Genomic DNA, 22,700 nt, shown 5'->3' on the forward strand with positions numbered 1-22,700 from the left:
CAAAGAAAGAAGATATGACCACGTTTGCTTAGGTAGCAAAAGAACATTGAGATTGCACCAAAGGCTTTAACTAAACAAAATTATCAGTGCGTGGTATTAATAAATCAAGGTCGGTCAACATATGGTGGCACCAGCACAGACCCAGGCCTAATACAAAGCATGTCATCGCTTGCGTTTCTGCCAAGAAAGAAGACACCGTCAAATTAGTACAGACAGTACAAATCCCGCCACTGGTATAAAACCAGAAACCAAGGGCTTCCCTCTAATGATTTTACGTTTGAAGTTATCCAAAACCAGTAAACCACCTCGCTCGCCAACTGATACTGTCCCAAACACATTGTCTATGTAAAGCCTTGTCCAATTCAGCTACAAGAAGAAGAAGAATAAGAAGAAGGTCGCACATATTATCCAAATATTCAATGAGTTATTGGAGGAGAGATATGCTGGGAAGTACTAGTAGTACTGTGGAGAGCAGCAGGATTGCCCCGGCTGGTGATTTGAGCCCAAATGCGAGGAAGCAGAAACAGTACTTGACATGCAGCAGGATGATTAATAATCCGGCGGAAGGCGGCGGTGCTGAAAGTGAAAGGAATAAGCAAGCTGAGGCTGAGGAGTCCCTTCACAAAGTCATGTACTTAAATTGCTGGGCACAAAGCTGACTAGCTACAACTTCTGTCTTCTGATTACATGAGGAAGAGGACATGAATTCATTTCCAGCTGCTCTTCTCATTTGTACAGATGCATAGAAGTGACAGAACTAAGTATTCTCGATCGAGTAGGAAATCTGTTTGGGCCAGTCATGAAATATATATGACAATTTGCATCATTGCATGTATCTGAATTCCGATCTGGGGTTCATTTTAACTTGAGGGTCGATCGATTACTACTCTTCCGAATGTAACTTCTTCTAATTAATTTCAACTCGAGCCCCATATATCATTAATTCATTACACAAAAGCCTAACAGCAGCATTGTTCATGCTCACTTCTATTATCTACAGTTCCGATCGAAAACGTTACACCTGCAAAAGAACAAGAGTGAAAACCACCAAGACAACCAAATCAAATCAATATAAGTTGGACAGAGTGTTTGATATATTTCGACACTAAACATGTCGTGCTTCGAATATGCTTTGAAAAAATTAATTATGGATTTCAGGATCCAATGGACATGGTGAAAACAAGATCTTCACATAACTCATCTGCTCAAATTGCTCGAGGCACAATGAGCTTTTGGATACGAAGATGAAATAGAACCAGAAAATTTATTTAGAGCTTTTTAACTTATTTGAGTCATTGTGTGATACCATTTAATTACTAACCTATCGGGCTGTCCTCCCTCATGAAATTAACATATAGGGTCATAGAGAGCAAATCTAATTACTGATCATCCTTTATGAAATTGGTCGACGATAATATATTAAACCCCATATAAACGTATGTCTTTGCCTTTTCTAATTGTTTTTCTAGTTTGTTCCGCAATTTCATTGTTGAATCGCAACGAAGTAAACAACTGGCCTCTTTGTATTTGGAACTCGATCATGATATACAGTTTCTTGGCTGTAGTCCTTGGCCTGATTCTACATCTTTACCATTATAAATAGGAGGGGATTCAATTAGAATGGCAAACGCTATCAATATCAAGCTAGCTAGATTTTCAACCTTAGAGGAGGAAAAAGTAGAGATCAGTAGAAGAGAATGGCTAAAGCAATTAGCAATGCATCCATGGTCTTGACAGTTCTGATGTTGTCTTTTCTCCTTGTAGTCTCTTTCGCTGAAAGCCGATCTCTTGGTAATTGAATGTCTATGGTTTTGTCTAATTTTAGCATAACAAAATAGAAAGATGTTATAGTACGTCCTTTTTCAGTCATATAGAAGGGTCGAAAATCAACCAGCCATGAGCCATCTCAGAACTACACTGCATGCATGCATAGTAGCATGGTATATATATATATTGGTATTTAAAAACCATTCAAGCTAAAATGCAAAACATAGAGTCACTATAAGGGATCAACATATACATATATATGGATTGGAGTAATCTAGTTATATGTTTGAAGAATTTCACTGACACACTTTTGTTTGATCGATGTTGAAATATGAAGAAGGAATCCTACAGCCTCCCACTGTGAAATGTGATTTAGTGTACGGTGTGAAAGCTGGAGACACCTGTTTTGAAATTGCTGAGGCTTTTAACTTGCCTGCCAAGTTCTTCAGTTCCATCAATCCCAATCTCAACTGCAAAGCCCTCTTCGTAGGCCAATGGGTTTGTCTTGATGGAGAATTATCTTCTTAAGCAGCATGCTGATGCTCATAGTTCTTGTCTTCTTGATACTCCATTAATGAATAATCATTATAAGAATAATGAATAAAGAGATTATAAGAACTAATCACGTACTCTACCTTATTGCACAACTCCATTTTCCAAGTACTGTAATGTATTTTTCTGTTCGGTGTTGGAATAAAAATATCTGTGTTTCTTTAATTTGGTTCCTAATATTCCGAAGTACACAAGCATCCCACTACATAACACGCACCCCATTTAGTAATGCAATTTAGTGAAGATCAGCCTATAACATCCAAGTCCAAAATCTGGACCCAACTTTTCTTTACATTTTCCAAAATCTGGAAAAAAACCGGCCGGCCAATTAGTGTTCGGAACTCAGATAGTAACGATTTTGTTGGCTTTACTTGTTGGCATGGCCTTATCCCACATCTTTGCCCTTAATTATAAATAGGAAGGGGTTCAATTAGGATGGAAAACACTATCAAGATCAAGCTAGCTAGCTTTCTACCTGAGGAGGAAAAAGTAAAGACCAGTAGAAGAGAATGCCTAAAGCAAATTGCTATTTGGTCTTGACAGTTTTGATGCTGTCATTTCTGATTTCATTCTCTTTTTCTGAAAGCCGATTTCTTGGTAATTAAATTTATATGGTTTTGTCTGATATAGCGTAACAGAATATAGATGTTCATAGAGGATATCATTGCCAATGATCCGAATTATATCATCCATATATTTCAGTCATTTTTCAATCGTAGTGTCATACTACTCATACATAGTTACAAATCAACTTCATCCAAAATCGCCAAACGGATTGATACCCTTTTTTCTTTTGAAGATTTTGAAGTACCAATTGGTTAATTTTGCATGCTAGGCTTTGTTTCTTGCAAGTTTAATTGTTAAACTTTAAACTGATGTCGAAAATGAAGGATTCGGATTACTGAACTACAGTGCATGCATAGTATTGAAAAAAAAAATCAGATTTAACAGACTTAACAGTCACGTACTCTAAAGCTGGATGCATGCATGATTGCATAAACATATATATGTACATGGAGTTATATATTTGGTTAGTTATATGCAAGTTTGGAGAATTTCATTGGACTAATCTTTTATATGATGTTGAAATAATGAAGACGAAGAACCCTTCAAGCCTGCCACCCTGAACTGTGATTTAGTGTACGGTGTGAAGAGTGGAGACACCTGTTTTGAGATTGCTGAGGCTTTCAAGTTGCCTGATAAGTTTTTCAGTTTTATCAACCCCAATCTCAATTGCACCGCGCTGTTCGTAGGCCAATGGGTTTGTCTTGATGGAGAATTAAGTTCCTAAGCTGCCGATGCTCATAACACGTACGTTCGTGATAGAATAATAATGATGTAAAGAGAATGATAATAAGGTCTAATCAAGCGATGGCAGTACTCAATAGCCATTTTCCACTGTTATGTATTTGTGTCTCAGTATTTGGTATTGGTATACAAGAATTTCAATGTTTTTCATCATCTGACTTCTTAATATTTATCAAGAAAAGTCGAAAAGTTACACCGGCGCTTTATACTACTACATTATCTGCCATTTTCAGATCGAAATAGTCATAAAAGCATTAATACTACTACTTTGAGAACTCAAACACCACTTGAAGTACTAATATTGCCACTGAAAATACTTTGGAGACAAAGATAAATAAGACGGAAATTCTTACAGTATCCTAAGTGTTCTTCTCACTCGAGAAAGCAAATTCGACCCTTCTTCCATATGAAATTGATGTTTAAGAATCATAGTATTCGAATAACCAAAAAATTATGTAAGTTTGTCTAGTTTATTCCGCAAGATTGTTGAAATTGCATGAAAGCAAACAACTGGCTGGACTCATTGTCTTTTGGGACTCAGATAATAACGATTTTGTTGGCTTTATTTGTTGGTATGGCCCCACATTGGGAACCTCCCACCATTTTCCATTTTAAATAGGAAGGGGTTCAATCAAAATGGCAACAACAAAATCAAGATCAAACTTTCTAGTACGCACAGAGGACGAAAAGGGAGATTAGTAGAAGAAAATGGCTAGAGCTTATACCATTAATCCATCACTGGGTATGAACTTGACCATGACTGCCTATGTGAGAAAGTGCGAAACAAGGCGCTAGACGAAAAATAAAAAATTATTAATTAAAAATATATTTATTATTAATTAAATAAAAATTAAGATTCTCACATTTATAATGAAATGTAATTTATTATTTATATATTAAAATTATGATATCAAGAGTCAGATATCAAATTACATTTACAAAAATGGAAAAAATAATACATTTGATCATGATTTAAGCCCACAAAATCTAATAACTGGAGTATCTATTAAATTCTTTCAATAAATAATTAAATAATATGTAAAAAAATAATTAATTTTAGACCTAATAATTAATTACATATCAATTTCTTTTTATAGATTTGTATACTTATATGTAAAACAAGGGCCCCTATTTTAGACCCTAGGCATGGGCCTGTTTTGTCTTGACCCAGGGCCGGAACTTGACAGTTCTTCTGGTCTCTTTTCTCCTTCTAGTCTCGTTTGTTGTTTGTTGTTTCGGTAATCTATACAAGAACTATTTATGCCTATATATCATGCATGGAACCAAAATCGATATAATTTGCTAGCCAGCTATAGTCTACGTACGTATCGCCTACATGTTGACATTCTGTTTATATGTTTTGAAGTTCATTCATCCGAATTGAACCATCCATATCAGGATTACAAAATGAATAATCAATAAACTTCTGATTAGGAAAAGTTATTCAAGTACACAACCCGGTGTTCGCAGAAATTATCGAAAATTGGCACACATATATATATATATATATATGTGATTAAGATCGATTTTCATTGTATTGACTTTGCTTTTGTTTGATGTTTGGAAACAATGAAGGAAAAAGGGGATCCTAACACCTCCGAGCCCTCCCTCCACTCCCACCTTAGAATGTGATTCAGTGTATGGAGTTAAAAGTGGTGACACATGCATTGAAGTGGCTCAGGCGTTCAAGCTCACTACTGCGTTATTTGATACGCTCAACCCTAATCTCAACTGCACAGCTCTCTTCATAGGTCAATGGCTTTGTCTTGATGGGAAATTAACCTAAGCTTCTTTTTTTTCCTCGAGAATGAATGCTGTTGTAAATTGATACACAAAATAATGCAAAATAAGTTACGAATAACGGGAGTACAAATCACTTCACAGTCAATTTCGATTTCTTTCTTCGGACCCAGAATGGGTCATTAATTGAATAATGCGAATTCCAAATGAACTTATGAACCTGAATATCTCTAATGACAATATCTCTGATCTCTACTTAGTGATCAAGCTTCTGTGAGTCTTCTATGAACCTGTCTAGGTCGAGCTTGTACCAAAAATGTTTGGTCAGTATAGTTCGATTAGATGCATAATATCATTGTACGTAGAAGGTGAGGTTAGGTACTCGAGTAGAGGCTTGCTTAAATGAGAGCGAGTAGTTTCTATTAGCTAGTATGCTTTACTTACTAGGTCGATTCGGCGGTGCATACGGTACGTCTTCTCTTACGCAAGTTTGGTAGACAATTGGGTTGTTGAGCTAACGTAATTAATTAACTTCCACTTTTAGATATAATCTCATATGTACGATATTAAATTCAAGTATTGCTGAGGATAAGTTCTATACTGAATTAGTTAAAAGTTCCAAAGGAGTACTACTGAAAGAACAGAAGTAGTGATAGGCCGAGATAGGAGATATGAGAAAGCTCCGGTAGAGTCGTTTAGAAGGCACACAAGTGTGCACAGATAGCTAAAAATTTCGGGCACAAATTGAACAAAACGCAAAATTGCTTACACTATCCTAGTGTTCTTCTTCGAAGGGAAGCAAATCTAATCCTTCTTGTGAAATTGGTCTATAAGTGATGGAAACCTTAGTTTATTAAATAACATAGCAAGAACTTGTATTTGTTTGATATGATTTAAGATTGTTAGCAATCACGGAAAGTCGCTTGCATGAGTTGCATCATGCAAAGTGCGTATGTCAAGACTACTTGCTCGAATATAAATTTCTCCCCCCAAAAAGGGCTCAACTGTATGCATCCTCTGCTTTAAAAACAGGATACGGGAAAACATGTTTATGGAGAATTAATCTATTATGCATCCGATGTATGTTATTATCTCAATTTAACGGTTGATAACATATATTATTTTTCTGATTTCACTCACAAAATAATGTTGACTATCAAATGTTTTGATGTATAACATGCATTAATACAACTAGAATTTTCCGTTTATGGAAGCTACCTAAAGAGATACCAACACAATCATAAAATAAGGACATTAATTTAGCATATGATAGTAATGATACCCATCAAACCCAATCTTCCTTTTGAGATTGAGAAATAAATTCCATTTATCAACTCTACCCAAAAACATATCCATTACGACTCAAATAGAGAACCAAGAACTTATAAAGTGCCCCTATGACATAAAATTTAGTCATGCGATTCTTCTCCTGCTTCGTAGTTCATACCAAGGCCGTGACCAAATTGACAAAGCACCTCTCTGGTAGCTACAAGGTTTTTATGTCCCAAGAATCGTGTGGTGTCTAATTCTTATAGTACCAACTTGTATTCACCGCCAAGCTTTGGCATACTCGCAATGCCGAAAGTTCTTATATATTATGATGGCATTGTGGAGAAAAAGAAAAATGCTAACTAAAAGCATGTGATACATATTTTGATGCTTCTCCCACTTTGAATAAAGCTATATAAGATTATGACTGGTATCAATCTTCATAATCTAATGGTTGCATTTGGTACTTTCTTCTTCCATTGCTAGACAGTGCCTTCTAATTTTCTAGCCAAATCACTGGTTGATCCATATATTGTGCGCCATTATCTATCTGGGTGGGTGAACGTTGTTGTTGATCAATGTTGCCGTCGCTAGTTCTTGATCTCCAACAATATGATGTCGTGCACAACGTGTACGCGTTCACTTATCTAATAACTAATTAGTAATACGGATTATCAAAATTTTAGAAGCTTTTCATGTTTATTAGGATTGTTTTATCACTCAACGTACATTATCATGTGAACTCTCTCACTTCCAAACTGCATGGAAGAACGAACAAGTAATACATTGCGTTGCACATGGCCATCGGTTGATTATATGTTCTAAAATTTGAAAATGACACTCAATCACTCATCACAAATGTGCCTAACTATACATTATGAGAAAAAATGTGGGTTGTAGAGGCAGTATAAAAGATGTAATGTATTCAAGACATATATAAAACTTATGTCGCTAGCTCCGATCCACCACTACAAAAAATTTGAGCAAAGGACACCGAAATTTGTGGATTTTGCTCAAACTTTTTGTAGTCCACCCCAAGCATGATTTTATTTTATATCACTGATTGCCTAGTTATGGCATTTCCGTCCGTCCATCCATCCATTCTTGGGTGTCAAGCATCATACCATGTGCAATGTTCAATAATGTGCCTTGGCAAATAGACCACTACAGGCAATTAACATCCAAAGGATTACACAATATTATTGTTGCTTAAGTTATATCCAACTCATACACGTTCTTTGAATGTAGCCATGTAGGCAAAGTACGTGCCTGAACTACATTTAGATAAGCAAACCATTGAAGAGGGCCTAAACACACCCAAATTGAAATGCCCTTTAAGCCATTATAAGCAATCCCACCAATAATTGAAAGCTACTCATCTAGAACTCGCTCTAAACTCTTGGAGTATTGGTTCCCTACTCCTTTCTTCTTCGACAACTTTCCACACCAACCTTGAGTCCTTGAGATGTCCCTCAGATTCCTATTTCTTTCTCGTACATAATGGGGGTATCGTAATACTCTCATTGGCTTATATTGCCAAAGTTTCCTCCCAATTATTGAATTAGAGTGAGTGCACTTTTAAATCGTAAAAGAAGTCAAAACCGCACCCCATTTCTGGTGCCAACAACCCACATTATGATTCAAATATATGGAAAGGCCAACAGGTATGCTAGATGAAGGATATAAATTAAAATATAAGCCTTGGCCAATTGGAAACAATAGTATTTACTACTACCAAAACTAAACAAGTAAATGATCGATCGAGGACTCATATTTGCCCTGAACCAATTATACAGTTTTGACAGTGGTTGGCTTGCTCATCTCATAACCATCATTGGGGTAATCTTCATCGGTAACAAATCTCTTCCAGTACCAATGCTGCTTCCACACCCTGCTCATCTCTTCAATTGGGATTCCCTTTGTCTCAGGCAAGAAGAAGTACACGAAAACGGACATAACGCACACAAAGAATGCGAAGAAGAGAAAGAGTCCGAATTTCAAGTGGCACAACATAGTCAAGAAGACTTGAGCCACAATGAAGGTGAAGATCATGTTCACTGAGACATTGACACTCTGAGCAGCTGACCTGATTTCCAAAGGGAAAATTTCACTAGGGACTAACCACCCTAGGGGGCCCCATGACCAAGCAAACCCTGCTACGTATGTGCAGATGAAGATCACCACAACAATTGCATACCACTTTGGCAAGTTATCGGCATCTCCCTTCAATCCAAATTTTGCACCAATGCAAATTGCCACAACTATCTGCAATTAGAAATAACAAAACCCAATTAGTTAAATCATGAAAGAAAAAAAAGAAAAAGTAAATGAAAAAACAAGTGCTTGCTGCTTAGTACCTGGCATATTAACATTTGAGTTCCACCCTCAAGGAAGAGCTTCCTCCTTCCCCACTTATCAACACCATACATCGAAACACATGTTGCGGCAACATTTACAGTTCCGGTAATCACAGCCGATATGAGAGAAGCATCACTTCCAAAACCAATTGTGTCGAACAGTACAGGGGCGTAGAACATGATCACATTGATACCAGTAAGCTGCTGAAAGAATGGAATCAGAATCGCCATGCAAAGTTGGGGCCTGTACTTCCTCTGGAGTAAATTCCTCCATGGATCCTCTATCTTCTTAGACTCATCACTAGCTACAACAAGGTCATTGAACTCCTCGCTGATATCATCAACACCGCGAATCCTCCTCAGTTGGGTCTTGGCCTCCTCGGTCTGGCCGCGCTCGATCATAGAGTTTGGTGTGTCAGGTAATACTAGGGAGCCAAAGGTGATGATAAGGGCAGGGACTATTGCACCACCCAAACTCAAACGCCATCCCCAACCGCCCTTTATCTTTGCAAAGAAGTAGTTCAACAGATTGGCGGCAAGAATACCAATGGTGATAGAAAGCTGGAAACCAATGTTGAGAGCTCCTCTGAACTTTGATGGCGCCATTTCAGACAAGTAGAGTGGCACAGACTGTAAATTCAAACACAAGAAGATCACAAGATTAATTAATTAAATCAAAAAGATTTGCGTATAAGAATCTGATGGACGTGAACAAAAAGGTCAGGATCAAAAGGTCCACATGGTTTTTGACAAGTTGTCATGTTTTCTTATTTCAGAATTATTAAAACCAAAGAATCAAAGGTTGTGACATATTTGTATTTAAATTCAGTATTTTCGTAAGTTGGTTAACGATCGTATTCAACACCATTGTCATCAAAGTAAACGTTCGCGGAAAGAGGGTGCTAAATGAAGTCACAAACAAAGAAAAAATCAGCTCATGCATTTGTACGTCTTGAACTAAAAGCAGACTAATTTTCTTCCATATTCTTAGCACACATCACTCCCCTATTTGGTTGCTGAAACAACGCAATAGTGACCATTTTGATTGAGAATAAGTGACCATTTTCTATTAACTTAAGCTATATTGTCATGTTCGATATCAGATCTGAAGAAAAAGTCAAGTCCAAGCGCATAAATCGGGAATAAAAATCATTGAGTTTTGTTTTCTGCCAGCAAATTCTTATTGTTAATGAACAAAGAACATGTACATACAAAGATCCAAATAATTGTTTTTACCTGATTGGAAAATCCGATACCAAAACCAAGGAATATACGGCCAAGAATTAACATCCACACGGTTTTGGCAGCAGCATTGATGATGGCGCCGGCGCAGAAGAGAAGACCACCGAACAACATGGACCATTTCCGGCCAAACTTCCGAGTGACAGTGGCTGCCACGATCGAGGCCATGAGAGCAGCCAAGTACAACGAAGACGTGAACATGGTTAACGTCTGACTGTCATACTGGCAGTACTGGTTGGTGGTCTTGTCCAGCTCCTTCTTACGATACACAGAAGGAAAGAACTTCATCAAGAACGAGTCCATGGACGTTACACCACCTAATTAACAAAAGCAATAAATTCATGTCAGGAAAAAATATATATATTTGAGTGTTCCAAGATTCCAGTTTGCTCAACCAAAATGAGAACGTTACTGAAGTGTGGTCAAGAAAATAGTTACCGGAGATTCCGATGTCGTAGCCGAAAATCAGCCCTCCCATGGCCGCGATGATGCATGTTACCAGAACATAACTGGTGAGTTTTCCGGGATACTCCTTCCCGTCGCCACCACTCGCAATACCTACGGCAGGCATTTTCTAAGAGCGAAAACTCTGAGAGAAAAAACTCGAACTAAAGGGGTTTAAACCCAGGAAAGAAACTAAGAGAAAGAACTCGAGAAGGGTTTTAAAACCTGGACCTGTTTTAAAAAACTTGGAATAGAACCAGAAGAAAGGTAATGAGAGCACAGAAGGCACAGGTAGGAGGAAGAAGAAGATACAATGAGGTTTTGGACCAAGGGCAGTAGGTCTGTATATATAGAAGATATGAAAGTCTGAGCTGGGACAATTCCAAACAAAGGCGCCCCTTCTAATCGAGCTGGCAAAGAAAATAATAAAATAATTATTAATCATCATTAATTTCATACACGCTATATTTTTCTTAGGATAAGATTGGATATAATATATTATTGGACTAATACGAATTAGAAATACCGAATGCCAAGCTTTAGCACTTACACAATTGATGGAAGCTACTTAGGAAAGCTACCAAAAGGGTACTTAAGACGGAAATAGAAACAGTAATCTACATAGTAATAATCCTACTTGGAAATAGCTAAGAGGTCGATGACAGTTTTACCTAATTTTTACTCGTGAATTTTACTCATAAAGTCTTGGATGTCGATCGATAAGGTTGAGTTGTCCAAATTTTGAATTTGGATATGCATATATACACTACATTCTCCTAATGGATTACGTTAACTTTAGGCAAGGTCGCGTCTAAACTAACAAATTCGAGTGCATACTATGTTCTTGAATAAAATAACTTTAGTTTTGGATAATATTTGGATATACACATCATGCTTGCATGGATGGAATTGGATTACGTCGGCCATGCTAGGGTACACTATTACCTCCCATTAATCATGGGATTTGTAGAAAAGTGGAGGAATACGTGACTTAAAAGGGCCTTTACAATTACAGCAAATAAGTCGGTCCATCTGAATGTGATGATACTAAAGATACATACGAGAAATTAATACAAATCGAGACTGGTAGGATTGGTAAATTAGAAACAATGTCGGGGATATTTGGGGTAAGGACTTAGATGGCGTTGGGTCGGGTTGATGTCATTGGAGGTGTTCCTCATTTCCCGGAAAGTCCAGCAAATAAAAATTGATTCCCAGCTTTGATTTCCTCTTTTATGTCCAACGGTCCTCTTCTCTCTCAAGTCTCAAGTTTTTTATTACCGAACCAAACTGATGGCCTCTGATGGGGCAACGGCACAATTTTTTGCTTTATCATCTCCGTAATCTTCTTCTTTCTCGCATATATTATGCTGCTAAGGATTTCTTTTCTATATCTATCATCAGTATCATCAGTATCATGTAATGTAGGGTTCAAAGACAAACTTTCGGAACATGCAATGCACACATCTCTGAACCACATGCAATTTAATGACGACCTTATGATTTCTCGATGCATAGCATGTTCCGGAGCTACATAGATTTTTTCATGCTATTACAGTATTACTTACTAGCTAAATAAGATAATAATTGGTTTTCTGTGAGGACTAATTTGGCCGTTAAGAATTCAGTGTGTTAATTACTTAATTTGACGTTCATGGCACATATGTGATCGAGTGAATATGTTCATGACTGACATGTGACCTAGTCATGTTGCATAGATGATATATAATCAAGTTATTATCACAAAGATGACGATAAAGATTGTCGGTTTGCCTGCTTAGCGAGTTGTTATGTTGTCACTAATGTGAGATTTTACAATATTCTTCAAGTGATCGAAGACATATATGGCTAGTGGTGGTTTCCTAGGACCCTACACATGTTTCACTGTTCATGCTTCATGACCTCGTTTAATATGTAGCTCACAGTTTTGGATGATTGAAATATCCAAAAGCATAAAGCCCTTGATGCTGCCTAACGAAGATGAAGATACGAAGAAACTACCGAAGAAAAAGACACTGAAAGCAATAAACAAAAGAAAATGTGTAATATCTTTTACTCATTCCATTTCCCAGTAATCTCAATTGCTTCAATCTGAAGGTGACGATAACATAGATTTACAAGTTTTTATATCATATTGGTTCTTCACAACATTTTTCCCCTTGGCATATTGTTATGATTGATTTGCTATATATTATTTTGGTTCATACCACTACTAGCAAAAAGAGTCCTGACACTGATTTTAATCAGTGAGAATTAAAGGTATTTCACACGGATATCAGTGTCGGAAAGCTATTAGATACGGTGCGCATACGGAATGTCTATCGGTGTACTTTGGAGGGGGGGCTAATAGCTATTAGGCACGGATTTTAAAGTCTGTGTGAGTTGTTGACGTGGACCCTATGAATATCCACGACCATACTCAATTTGTCCAACATGTTTTCAGTGTCAATAAATTTATTTATTCACACTGATATCTGTGTCATACTACAATACACACTGATATCAGTGTGATGTCATGAGGCTTATATCCACACTATTTTGTGTGAGTAGTTATAATACATTTAAAAAAAATTATAACGATCTTTTACGACACGCTTTACACGCCATATACGATCTTTTACGACATACTTACCATTTTATAACGCACTATGCACGCCGTAAATGTCCTAATTTAAAAAAAATCTAAATAATACCAATTAAATAGCCTGAAAACATAATAAAGGAATCTTTATTGAAAGTTAATATTCAACTCCAAAGTAATAATGATCTCAAATGTAAGAATTCTATAAACAAAAAATGGTCCTAATCGATCTACAGAGAACTACATTTGAAGTAATGAACCTAAAATATAAGCAATGACCAAAATATTATGGCTTCCTGATTTAATTCCAAAGCTGAATTGGAATCCTCTGCCTTCTGGAATACCCAGGTAGTGTGACAAGAAAGCTTTAAACCTTGATAAATGTTGTATAGGCTACAACATCAGGTTGGATGCCAGCTACACACATATTTTTCAAGAATCTGCACTGAAATAAATTGTTATGAGTGTGAAACTATGAAACCTTATATTCCCTTAAGAAGACATCAAATGAGAATGAGAAAAAAAACATTGAGCAAAAAAAAAAAAAAATTCCTTAACCATTACTGTGCTACCTGCAAGGCACCCTGAACAGTCCTCTTATTCAACTCCAGGATTCAACGAGCTATAAATAATCTTTGTTTCTGAGGCTTGGAAGTTTGGTTTAGCAGTTGCATCAGCAAGGTTCTCTATCAAATGTTGGAAACCCTGCGTTAGCAAGAAACAATTCAGTGAAGGTAAAATTGGCAAAACGTAAGCTATCAGAATCACTTTCAAGATCAGAGCTCCCAATGAAAATAGATATAGCAAAACAAATATAAGCAAATTTTTTACGTTGATACCAAACCACTCACTAATGCAAACACCTTGTGTACATTCTAATGCAACATGGTATGAATTCAAGAACATATGGACATGGACCAAACCATAACTTAATATGAATGATTCCTTACACAGAAAGGTTTTTGGAAAAGAAAAAGAACCACTACTTGACAAAGTACAGACAGAAGAGCTGTCACCAATGTCAACAAGTCAAGCAATGTATGTGCATAGATATGAATACCTGCGGTAACAATTTAAGATAAACTACAGGTTCACATCAAATCGAACTTACAAAGGAGTCAACGTATCCCCCAGGATTATTAGCAGCCACCCTCTCGCTACTAGTGCTATCCAAGCTGAAAGCAAATGGTGACCAACCTTAAAAACAACAAAGATTGGAACAAATTAGGATAGCACATGAATCAGTTAAACATACATGGCAGAAACAAACCACACCTCATTCTCCACTATTAATGAAAGTTCACTGGACGACTTCATTTCATCAGCAGCAGCAGACAAATGCACCCAAGGAAAACACTAAAAAAGAAAGTCAAAATAATTTGTCAAAAAACTTTCACACAATCGATTCATACGAATCAAAAATCAACGTATCAGTGGGAGAGCAACTCATTACCTTATCCAACTCATTCAACAGCTTAAAACTTGCCATAGTCAGCTCCAGAGATTTCCCAATCCTCAAGATAGCAAATATCGACTCAAACCATTTACTGTACCAACAATTCAACACCAAACACAAAACCATCAGAGTCATCCTTCTCGGCCGGAGCCTACAAATATAGGGATGAATTGTGTACATGATGAGAATGAACTGTGTACAAATTTAAATCCAATCAGGAAGAGAATGAACTGTGTACATGATTGGTCAACTGTGTAGAGAATGAACTGGAAGCTAACACCTCCTAATAGCTTATACTCAATCAACAAATCCATCAAAAACAGAACAACAAATGAACAGTCCTCTTATTCAACTCCAGGATTCAACAAGCTATAAATAATCGAGCAATTTCTAAACTAATAAGGTCTTCAACTCTGAAACAGCAAATTACCTCCTATTTCGCAGCGGCATCGAAATCCGAGACGTCGACGGCGAGGTGCTGAGGGAGAACGATGGTGAAGAATTTGGAGAGTGCGGCGGAAATCGAGCACTGTTCGATCTAGAGCGAGAGCTGGAGGAGGGGATCGAAGCATACGGCGGCTCGGAGGACACCAAAGGTAGAGAGGTTGGAGTGAGGGAGGTTGGGGAAGTGGAGGAGGGTTAGGGTTTCTAGAGTTTGTATTGGAATGGGAGTGAAGTAGTCGAGGTTGAGGTAGCCGAGAGAGAGGGAGAGAGAGATTTCAGTGAGGCGGAGGTTATGGGGGAGGATGAGATTTCGTTGGATAAATGGGATTGGTGTGACACTCATTTTTTTTTTTTTTATCACAACACACACTGATTTTTGTATGTATTTTTATCACAACACACTGATTTATATTTTTATTACACACTGATTTTTGTGTGTATTTTTATTACACTGATTTTTGTGTATATTCTTATAACACATTGATTTTTGTGTGTATTCTTATCACAACACACACTGATTTTTGTGTGTATTTTTATCACACACTGATTTTTGTGTGTATTCTTATCACACACTGATTTTTGTGTGTATTGTTAGTCTAGATATTATGCGTGGGCTATGTATACTCATTGCATACGGTTAGTTGTGTGAGTTGGTATCTCACACAGATTTATGATAATCAGTGTGAGTAAAATCAGTGTGAGAGTTCTTTTTGCTAGTAGTGTACGCCGCTTTCGATCAGTTTCACGCACTTCATCGATCACTAGGATTTGTTTGGTCCAAAAATCCCTCAAATTCACAGCTAGCTAGGGTTTGCTTGGCTACAAGTAAAAGTATATATCCACTTGCTCCCAATATATCGCACTCAAAATTTTGTAACCTTTACGAGTCTGGTCTCTGATTGTCACCAGGCCAAAGAATATACACACAAACTATACATCTGGTTTCGAAAATTCCAAGCTGCAACTGAAAACCATTTAATTTGGTCTTAGTTTCAAACATGGCTGCCGTGACTTTGACCAGTTGACTCAATGAATATTTATGGATAGCTAGCTAAGTCGGTCAGGCAACGATTACGAATAGAAGTGGCCTTTCCAGTCATGATCGACGACAAAGCCATTATAAGGCAAATCAATCCCCTTCTGGCTTCTGCTCATCAATCCCTGAAAGCAAATCTGAATTCATTTCTGATCTCAAGCTCTCTGGTAGGGTCCTACGTGCCAGGACTTTTAATCACACGTGCGATAAGTTTCATACAGAAGAGTTGATTCGTCACATTCACACAGAAGATTAGCCAGGGCAATGGGCCTATAGTTGCTGCTAGTGGTACCATGCATTCGTATATGGAACGACGACGTCTAGTCGACTAGCTTCTTGTGTAATATTATCGTCACTTTAGTAAAAGTTGACCAAAAACTGATAGTTTGGAAGAGACGCTTTTCGTTTTAAGGTTTAGCTAGCTAGGTTGTGGTCATGGATCGGAGGATGACGGACGAGAGAAAAGACGACCTCATATAAGTATAACTTGAAATTTTGTAACTAGATTGTGATCGGCAGATGACTACAGAGGCGGATGACTTCATATAACGGTTATCTGAATATCTGATTCATTAGTATTCGTTGTCATCTGAACCAAGCGCGGTCACTTGTTGATTTTTGTTCACACATGTTTTATCAACATACAGTTGCTCACGCCATTGAATTTGCTGGAATTCCTCCATTACTTCCAACCCATAAGGCACAATTGCGGTTTGGATAAGATCGATGGAGTTGTACGTATGTGTGCATAATTATAAAGCAAATTAAGTAAACACATGCATTGTGCATTCCCATTTGCACACATACATACGACTCTTGGGCTGCTCTCATTGTCATACATAAGCTTTTAAGTGTTTGCCAGCAACTGTAGCTAGAATAATATGGTCTACTACGCCATTGCTAGGATTCCCATTTGCATGAATATTAGGTTGAAAAGTGAAAACCCCCACTCCAGAAATCAAAGAATTACTGGTCAAATCTGGATGTGGATAAGCCTAAATTACAGTTGTGGCCGCAGCTTTATTGCTTCTCTCTAAATCTAAAATATATATATGAATATATCGATTACTGCAAAATGGGCAACATTGTCTTCCATAGTCCATACTAGTATATTATTATATGAAGAGGATAATGCAGAGACGTATACAGAGTCGGCCTAGCAATGAAGTCAACTCCCAGCAAAATTACAACGGACGAAGTTATTATTAAATTGGTCTAGTACAAGCCAGAAACAATGGCGGATGAGCATAGGACATAGAACATGTACCTAATAACAGACGAAAGTTTTGATTCTGTAGCATGAGATGATGATAGGAGTTTAGCTGTCTGATTCGGGAATCCATTGACCCCAATTTTTTCTAAAGATTTATTTCATAGTCAACTACTCTCTTTAAAAAAATATATCGATTATGTTGAAAGAAATGAGTAATGAATTGAATTATATGATCATAAAAAATATATATATTATCGTGTTGACGAAAAGTATTCCTAGACGTTGGATTATAATTGACTTCACAATGGTTTTTTTTTTGGTATATCTACCAAAATCATGCAATGCGACAAATGTTATTGAAGTTGTTTATGTGACTAATTGTGTATATGTTCGGTATCTTAAGTAGGATAATTAAATACTAAATTTTCATGGTATAAGATCACTTAAAGTGCCGTTCCTTCCTCACTTCACATGATCGACCTCAACTGTCGTATAAACGGTATAATAGATCGAGTGGCGTTGATGCATAATAAATCAACTCAATAAGAAATTGATTAATCAATTTTCTGTCCCCTAGGTTATTTTCAAGGCCATAATCTTATTAAGACGAAAAAAAATCATATTATGCCTCTTTTCTCTCTAGCGCGCACCGCTAGAGATCTAAAGCTAAACAAAATCCTCCAATCTGCAATGGCCGGATTCCAAACCTCTCGTCCTTGTACCCCAACCTCTCTTGCCCCTCTCGCTGAGTCTGCAAGTGTGGGTTTGGGTGTGAAAGGAAGGAGTGTACTCATCGACCGACACCGTTTCTTGGTGGGTCAATTGCTCAGTGCGAAGTTCTCTAGCCTTAAGGGAACAATTTCGTTTTTCTTTCTTCTTCTTTTTTTCTCAGATGGCCGCGACAATGGTGCTCGGCTCAATCTGGGCCTGTGTGAGGTTGTGGTACTTGTAATGGTCTAAATATCGTTTATCAGTATCGTATCGGTCAAAGGTAAATGATATATCTAGGATATATCGATATATATCGGTTTTATTGGATTTACTTATTTTCAATAAAATTTATGAAATTATACCATAAAATGTACCAAATAAACTAAAAACGGTACTAAATAAACTAAATGAAATAAATACTTAATTTGTTTACAATTAAAATACACGAATGACACCTAATAATAAAAATAGATGTTTAATAAGGATTATTTAGGCTCGAAATTCATTATATATATTTTAAAAATACAAAAGATATAAAAATTAGAAATTTATATGAAAAAATGAAAAAAAACACAAGTTTTTTTTAAAGAGAGGAGATACATATTAATTAAAAAAAAGAGTTTGACCGATATTTGACTGTTGACCTACATATTCAACTTATATGGGTAAAATCGTATCGTTTTTTAAATATCACCGATATATCCGATATTTAGAACAAAGGGTGCTTGTGTGGGAGATCTGTGGTGGGGGAAGTTTTCTTTTCCTCATGTTGTTGGTAGGGTTCTCACCTATGTTGCACGGACACGGACACAAGTGTTCGTATTGGACATGATTCGATACGTTGACACGACATATAAATTTTTTTTGGATACAGACACGTGGTGGACACGTTAATTAAATATTATTTTAAATATATATTTAGACATATTTTATACCTTTAAAAAATTAAAACATGTTATATTGTTTTTCTTAAATTGATACATGTATTCTTGAATAAATTTGTGTATTAATACATAAATAAATAGATATATCTATTCAAACAAATAAAATATATCAAACACATGTAGTATATGTTGATAGTGTGCCACGTCCAACTCCCCACCCCAACCGAATTCAAACTTAATTTTCTTCTATCTTTCTCCGCCCCCCTTAAAGTTCAAAATATCGGTATCGGGGGATATATCGTTTTTTTGAAAAAGGGAGATATCAGATATATTGGAGATATATCGGGGATATTGGAAAAAAAATATCGTTCCTCTTTCGAATTTATTTATTTATTATTGAATTACATACAAATAAATACAATTATTAATTTTATCTAGTACTAAAAAGAAGCTCTAGTTGCTTAAAAAGATGCACGTTGGTCAACAAAACTACAATATTTTGCCCAAGACATACGAGCCATATAGTACGAATTGTAATGGTTAACATGATAGTCATATATCTCTTTTGAGCTACTAATAGTTTCTCCGAGAATGTGATAGTAAGGATGAACCCAACTCGATAATTGATCATAAACGTCTCCAAACTGACCATAATTGTAAATAGGATGATCAGATTGATAGTTGACTTCATGTGATTCGTTTGACATCTCACTGTGCTATGTGCCTAAACTGATAGAATCAAAACTTAAGGCAACTGAACTAACATCAGATGGAATATTTTAATCATCAATGGCTCCTCTTGTCCTCCTCCTGCACCTATTTTTCTGTTGCGCACCATGACCGCCTGCTCTAGATCAATGATTCTCATCTTGGGTAGCATGATCAAAATTACTTTCACAAGTAAACTGCTCAAATTATCCACCTACATAAAATTTGGCTAAAATTGTCAATTTGCACCCCGAACTTGCATTTGAGTCAATTTACCTCCTAAACTTGGTAAAAATTGCCGATTTACACCTCGAACTTGTATTTGAGTCAATTTACCTCCTAAACTTGGTAAAAATTGCCGATTTGCACACCATCCGTTAAATTTAACTGTTTCTATCCAATTTTGCGTCATATGTCATGCATTTAAGGGGTAGTATTGTCATTATATATTTATTCATATTGAATAATGAAATAAATTAATAAAATTACTTAAGAGGAATACTTGCTAAAATGTTTGTTTTTTTGAAACATGTTATTGATTTATATATTTATTATTTTATGTGATATGGTATGTTAAAAGATATTAGAAAAAATATAAATAAATAAATACATTGAAAATTAAAAATAAATGTGTGTTCTGAGATAATTACTATTCTACAATTGGTGTGTCTTAGCCTTATTAGGTTTTCTGTTAGAGATAGATTCGCATCTCTGTAATAGATTAGGACTCCGAATCCTACGGGATTGTGGTTATGTAATGCATATATATTGACCTCATTATCAATCAATAAACGGTTACGTTTTGTTCTATTACGTCGTTATTATTCTCATTTTGTTAATTCTCCAACAATGTGTACATATAAAAATATATTTATAAACAACACACTATATTTGAATGAGTGGGTACATTGAATATATAATTCAAAGTAGGGTTAAGTAGGTAGAAAAAAAGATGTAAATAAATAATTTGATTAACAAAATAATCCTCATTTTAAAGAATATTTTTATTTGTTTTTAAGAAAAATATAAATATATAATGACAATACTACCCCTTAAATGCATGACATGTGACGCAAAATTGGATAGAAACAGTTAAATATAACGGATGGGGTGCAAATCGGCAATTTTTACCAAGTTTAGGAGGTAAATTGACTCAAATACAAGTTCGGGGTGTAAATCGGCAATTTTTACCAAGTTTAGGAGGTAAATTGACTCAAATGCAAGTTCGGAGTGCAAATTGACAATTTCAGCCAAGTTTAGGGTGCAAATTGGCATTTATGCCTTGTAAATATGATGATCAGATTGATAGTTGACTTTATGTGATTCGTTTGACATCCCACTGTGCTATGTGCCTAAACTGATAGAATCAAAACTTAAGGCAACTGAACTAACATCAGATGAAATATTTTGATCATCAATGGCTCCTCTTGTCCTCCTACTGCACCTATTTTTCTGTTGCGCACCATGACCGCCTGCTCTAAATCCATGATTCTCATCTTGGGTAGCATGATCAAAATTACTTTCACAAGTAAACTGCTCAAATTATCCACCTACATAAAATTGTCCATATTCAAACCTTATATCTCCACCACCTTGTCGACTGTCACCACTACCATCACCACCACCACCACCACCACTACCACCACCACTATCTGAACTATCTGGAATTGCTACACCGCCCCACACACTAGCATTATCAGAATCATCTCCGGGTCTCCAACTTAATCAGATAATACCTTGTTTACATCAATTCCAAAATCAGTTGCTTTTTCTACGACATGTGGAGGAGGGTTGCCATTTTCATCATCGAGGTGTGCATGCATAATCCAATCATGAAGAGGATCAATGTCATTCTGAAGTGGTTCATAGCAACATGAAGTAGATCGATATAGTTGTTTTCATTGATCACATTATCCTTTGCTCGTTTATCACATAGTCGTAACTTCGTGTTATAGTAGTAGTATACGAGTTTTTCCAACTTCTGATATATAAGACGGTTCCTTTTCTTTGTATGAATAAGAGAAAAAGTACTCCACTTTCTTTCACAAGCAGAAGAGGAAGCCGTTTGTGCTAAAATACGCATGTCAAATTTCAGTATTATCATTTTTCCATGATGGGTTCACAGGTTGCTAGCAATCTATGAAGGTATGAGGGAACTTCTAGGAGACAAAGACTACAATGTGACTCATATTTTCTTACTTTCCCCAATAGTGCTCAAGGAGAACACTCATTATCTAGATATCCTTTGAGAGGACGTCAAGGAGATAAAGATTGCTACTCTTTCTATATTCCTCGAGGAGAATATTTGTTACTAAAATTGTGGATATTCTCTTATGATCGTCATGAGAGTGTGAGACTATGTTATGACCCTTTATTTTGGATTCTCTTAAGGTCAATGAGAGCACTGGTCACTAATATGGCTTGACTTTTAAGAGTTAAAACTTGAACTTTCACTCATCTTCTCGATATCTTTTACGAAAAATTGAAAATTAGCCGAGTGAAGGACTACTCTTTTAGTCTTATATTTTATATCCCTCGAGGCTCGAGATGATTAATTAATCAAAAAATTCAGGTCAAGGAGAGTATGAGACATCCTCAAATTGAGTTAAATTTTTTTAAGTGAAAATTTTCAAATATGTCTCTAAAATATCGAAGATATATCTGATACATCGTAAATATCGGAGAAATATTTGAGATATTTTATGTTATCGGAGAAATATCACAGATACGGGAAAAATAAGATATTTACCGCTAAGATATATCATTTTTTTTTTTGAAAAAAAAAGAGATATCAGAGGATATATCGGAAATATCGGTGAGATTTTGTTCCTTCCCCCTTCCCCCAACTTTTCTCCTCCACCCATTTTCTCTTTTTCAGAAACACATGTGTGTGCCCTATATATGAAATTAGCTCGCTCTTCGGCTACAAGAAGAGTATCTCTCTCACTTTTCTCTATTTATTAGAGACTCTACTAAGGTCTACCTAGG

At 36.3% G+C, this 22,700-nt stretch overlaps 2 protein-coding genes and 1 long non-coding RNA gene across 6 annotated transcripts; 1 reads left to right on the forward strand and 2 right to left on the reverse strand.

The window, feature by feature from the left end:
- Positions 1–1,648: 1,648 nt before the first annotated feature.
- On the forward strand, positions 1,649–2,467 carry LOC126786481 (uncharacterized). Its single transcript, XR_007671197.1, has 2 exons — positions 1,649–1,791; positions 2,105–2,467. It is a non-coding gene; the product is annotated as an uncharacterized LOC126786481 (long non-coding RNA).
- A 5,786-nt stretch (positions 2,468–8,253) lies between these two features.
- LOC126786465 (sugar carrier protein C) lies at positions 8,254–10,982 on the reverse strand. Its single transcript, XM_050512298.1, has 4 exons — positions 10,674–10,982; positions 10,230–10,552; positions 8,994–9,623; positions 8,254–8,901 (listed from the first exon to the last, which is right to left on the reverse strand). The coding sequence occupies exons 1-4, from the start codon at positions 10,804–10,806 to the stop codon at positions 8,425–8,427; spliced, it is 1,563 nt and encodes a 520-aa protein (XP_050368255.1). The 5' UTR covers positions 10,807–10,982; the 3' UTR covers positions 8,254–8,424.
- A 2,404-nt stretch (positions 10,983–13,386) lies between these two features.
- LOC126786479 (negative regulator of systemic acquired resistance SNI1-like) lies at positions 13,387–15,303 on the reverse strand. 4 transcript variants are annotated; one of them, XM_050512315.1, is made up of 6 exons: positions 15,147–15,303; positions 14,714–14,807; positions 14,536–14,616; positions 14,372–14,457; positions 13,833–13,965; positions 13,387–13,700 (listed from the first exon to the last, which is right to left on the reverse strand). In XM_050512315.1, exons 1-5 carry the CDS (start codon positions 15,164–15,166, stop codon positions 13,950–13,952), a joined length of 297 nt encoding a protein of 98 aa, XP_050368272.1. In that variant the 5' UTR covers positions 15,167–15,303; the 3' UTR covers positions 13,387–13,700; positions 13,833–13,949. The 4 variants fall into 4 exon arrangements, with proteins under 4 accessions (XP_050368272.1, XP_050368271.1, XP_050368270.1 ...); XM_050512314.1 differs by having other exon boundaries at positions 13,387–13,705; XM_050512313.1 differs by lacking the exon at positions 14,372–14,457 and having other exon boundaries at positions 13,387–13,705.
- Positions 15,304–22,700: the final 7,397 nt, after the last annotated feature.

The sequence above is a fragment of the Argentina anserina genome, chromosome 3 (assembly GCF_933775445.1).
Source record: "Argentina anserina chromosome 3, drPotAnse1.1, whole genome shotgun sequence".
NCBI classification, from domain to species: Eukaryota; Viridiplantae; Streptophyta; class Magnoliopsida; order Rosales; family Rosaceae; genus Argentina; species Argentina anserina.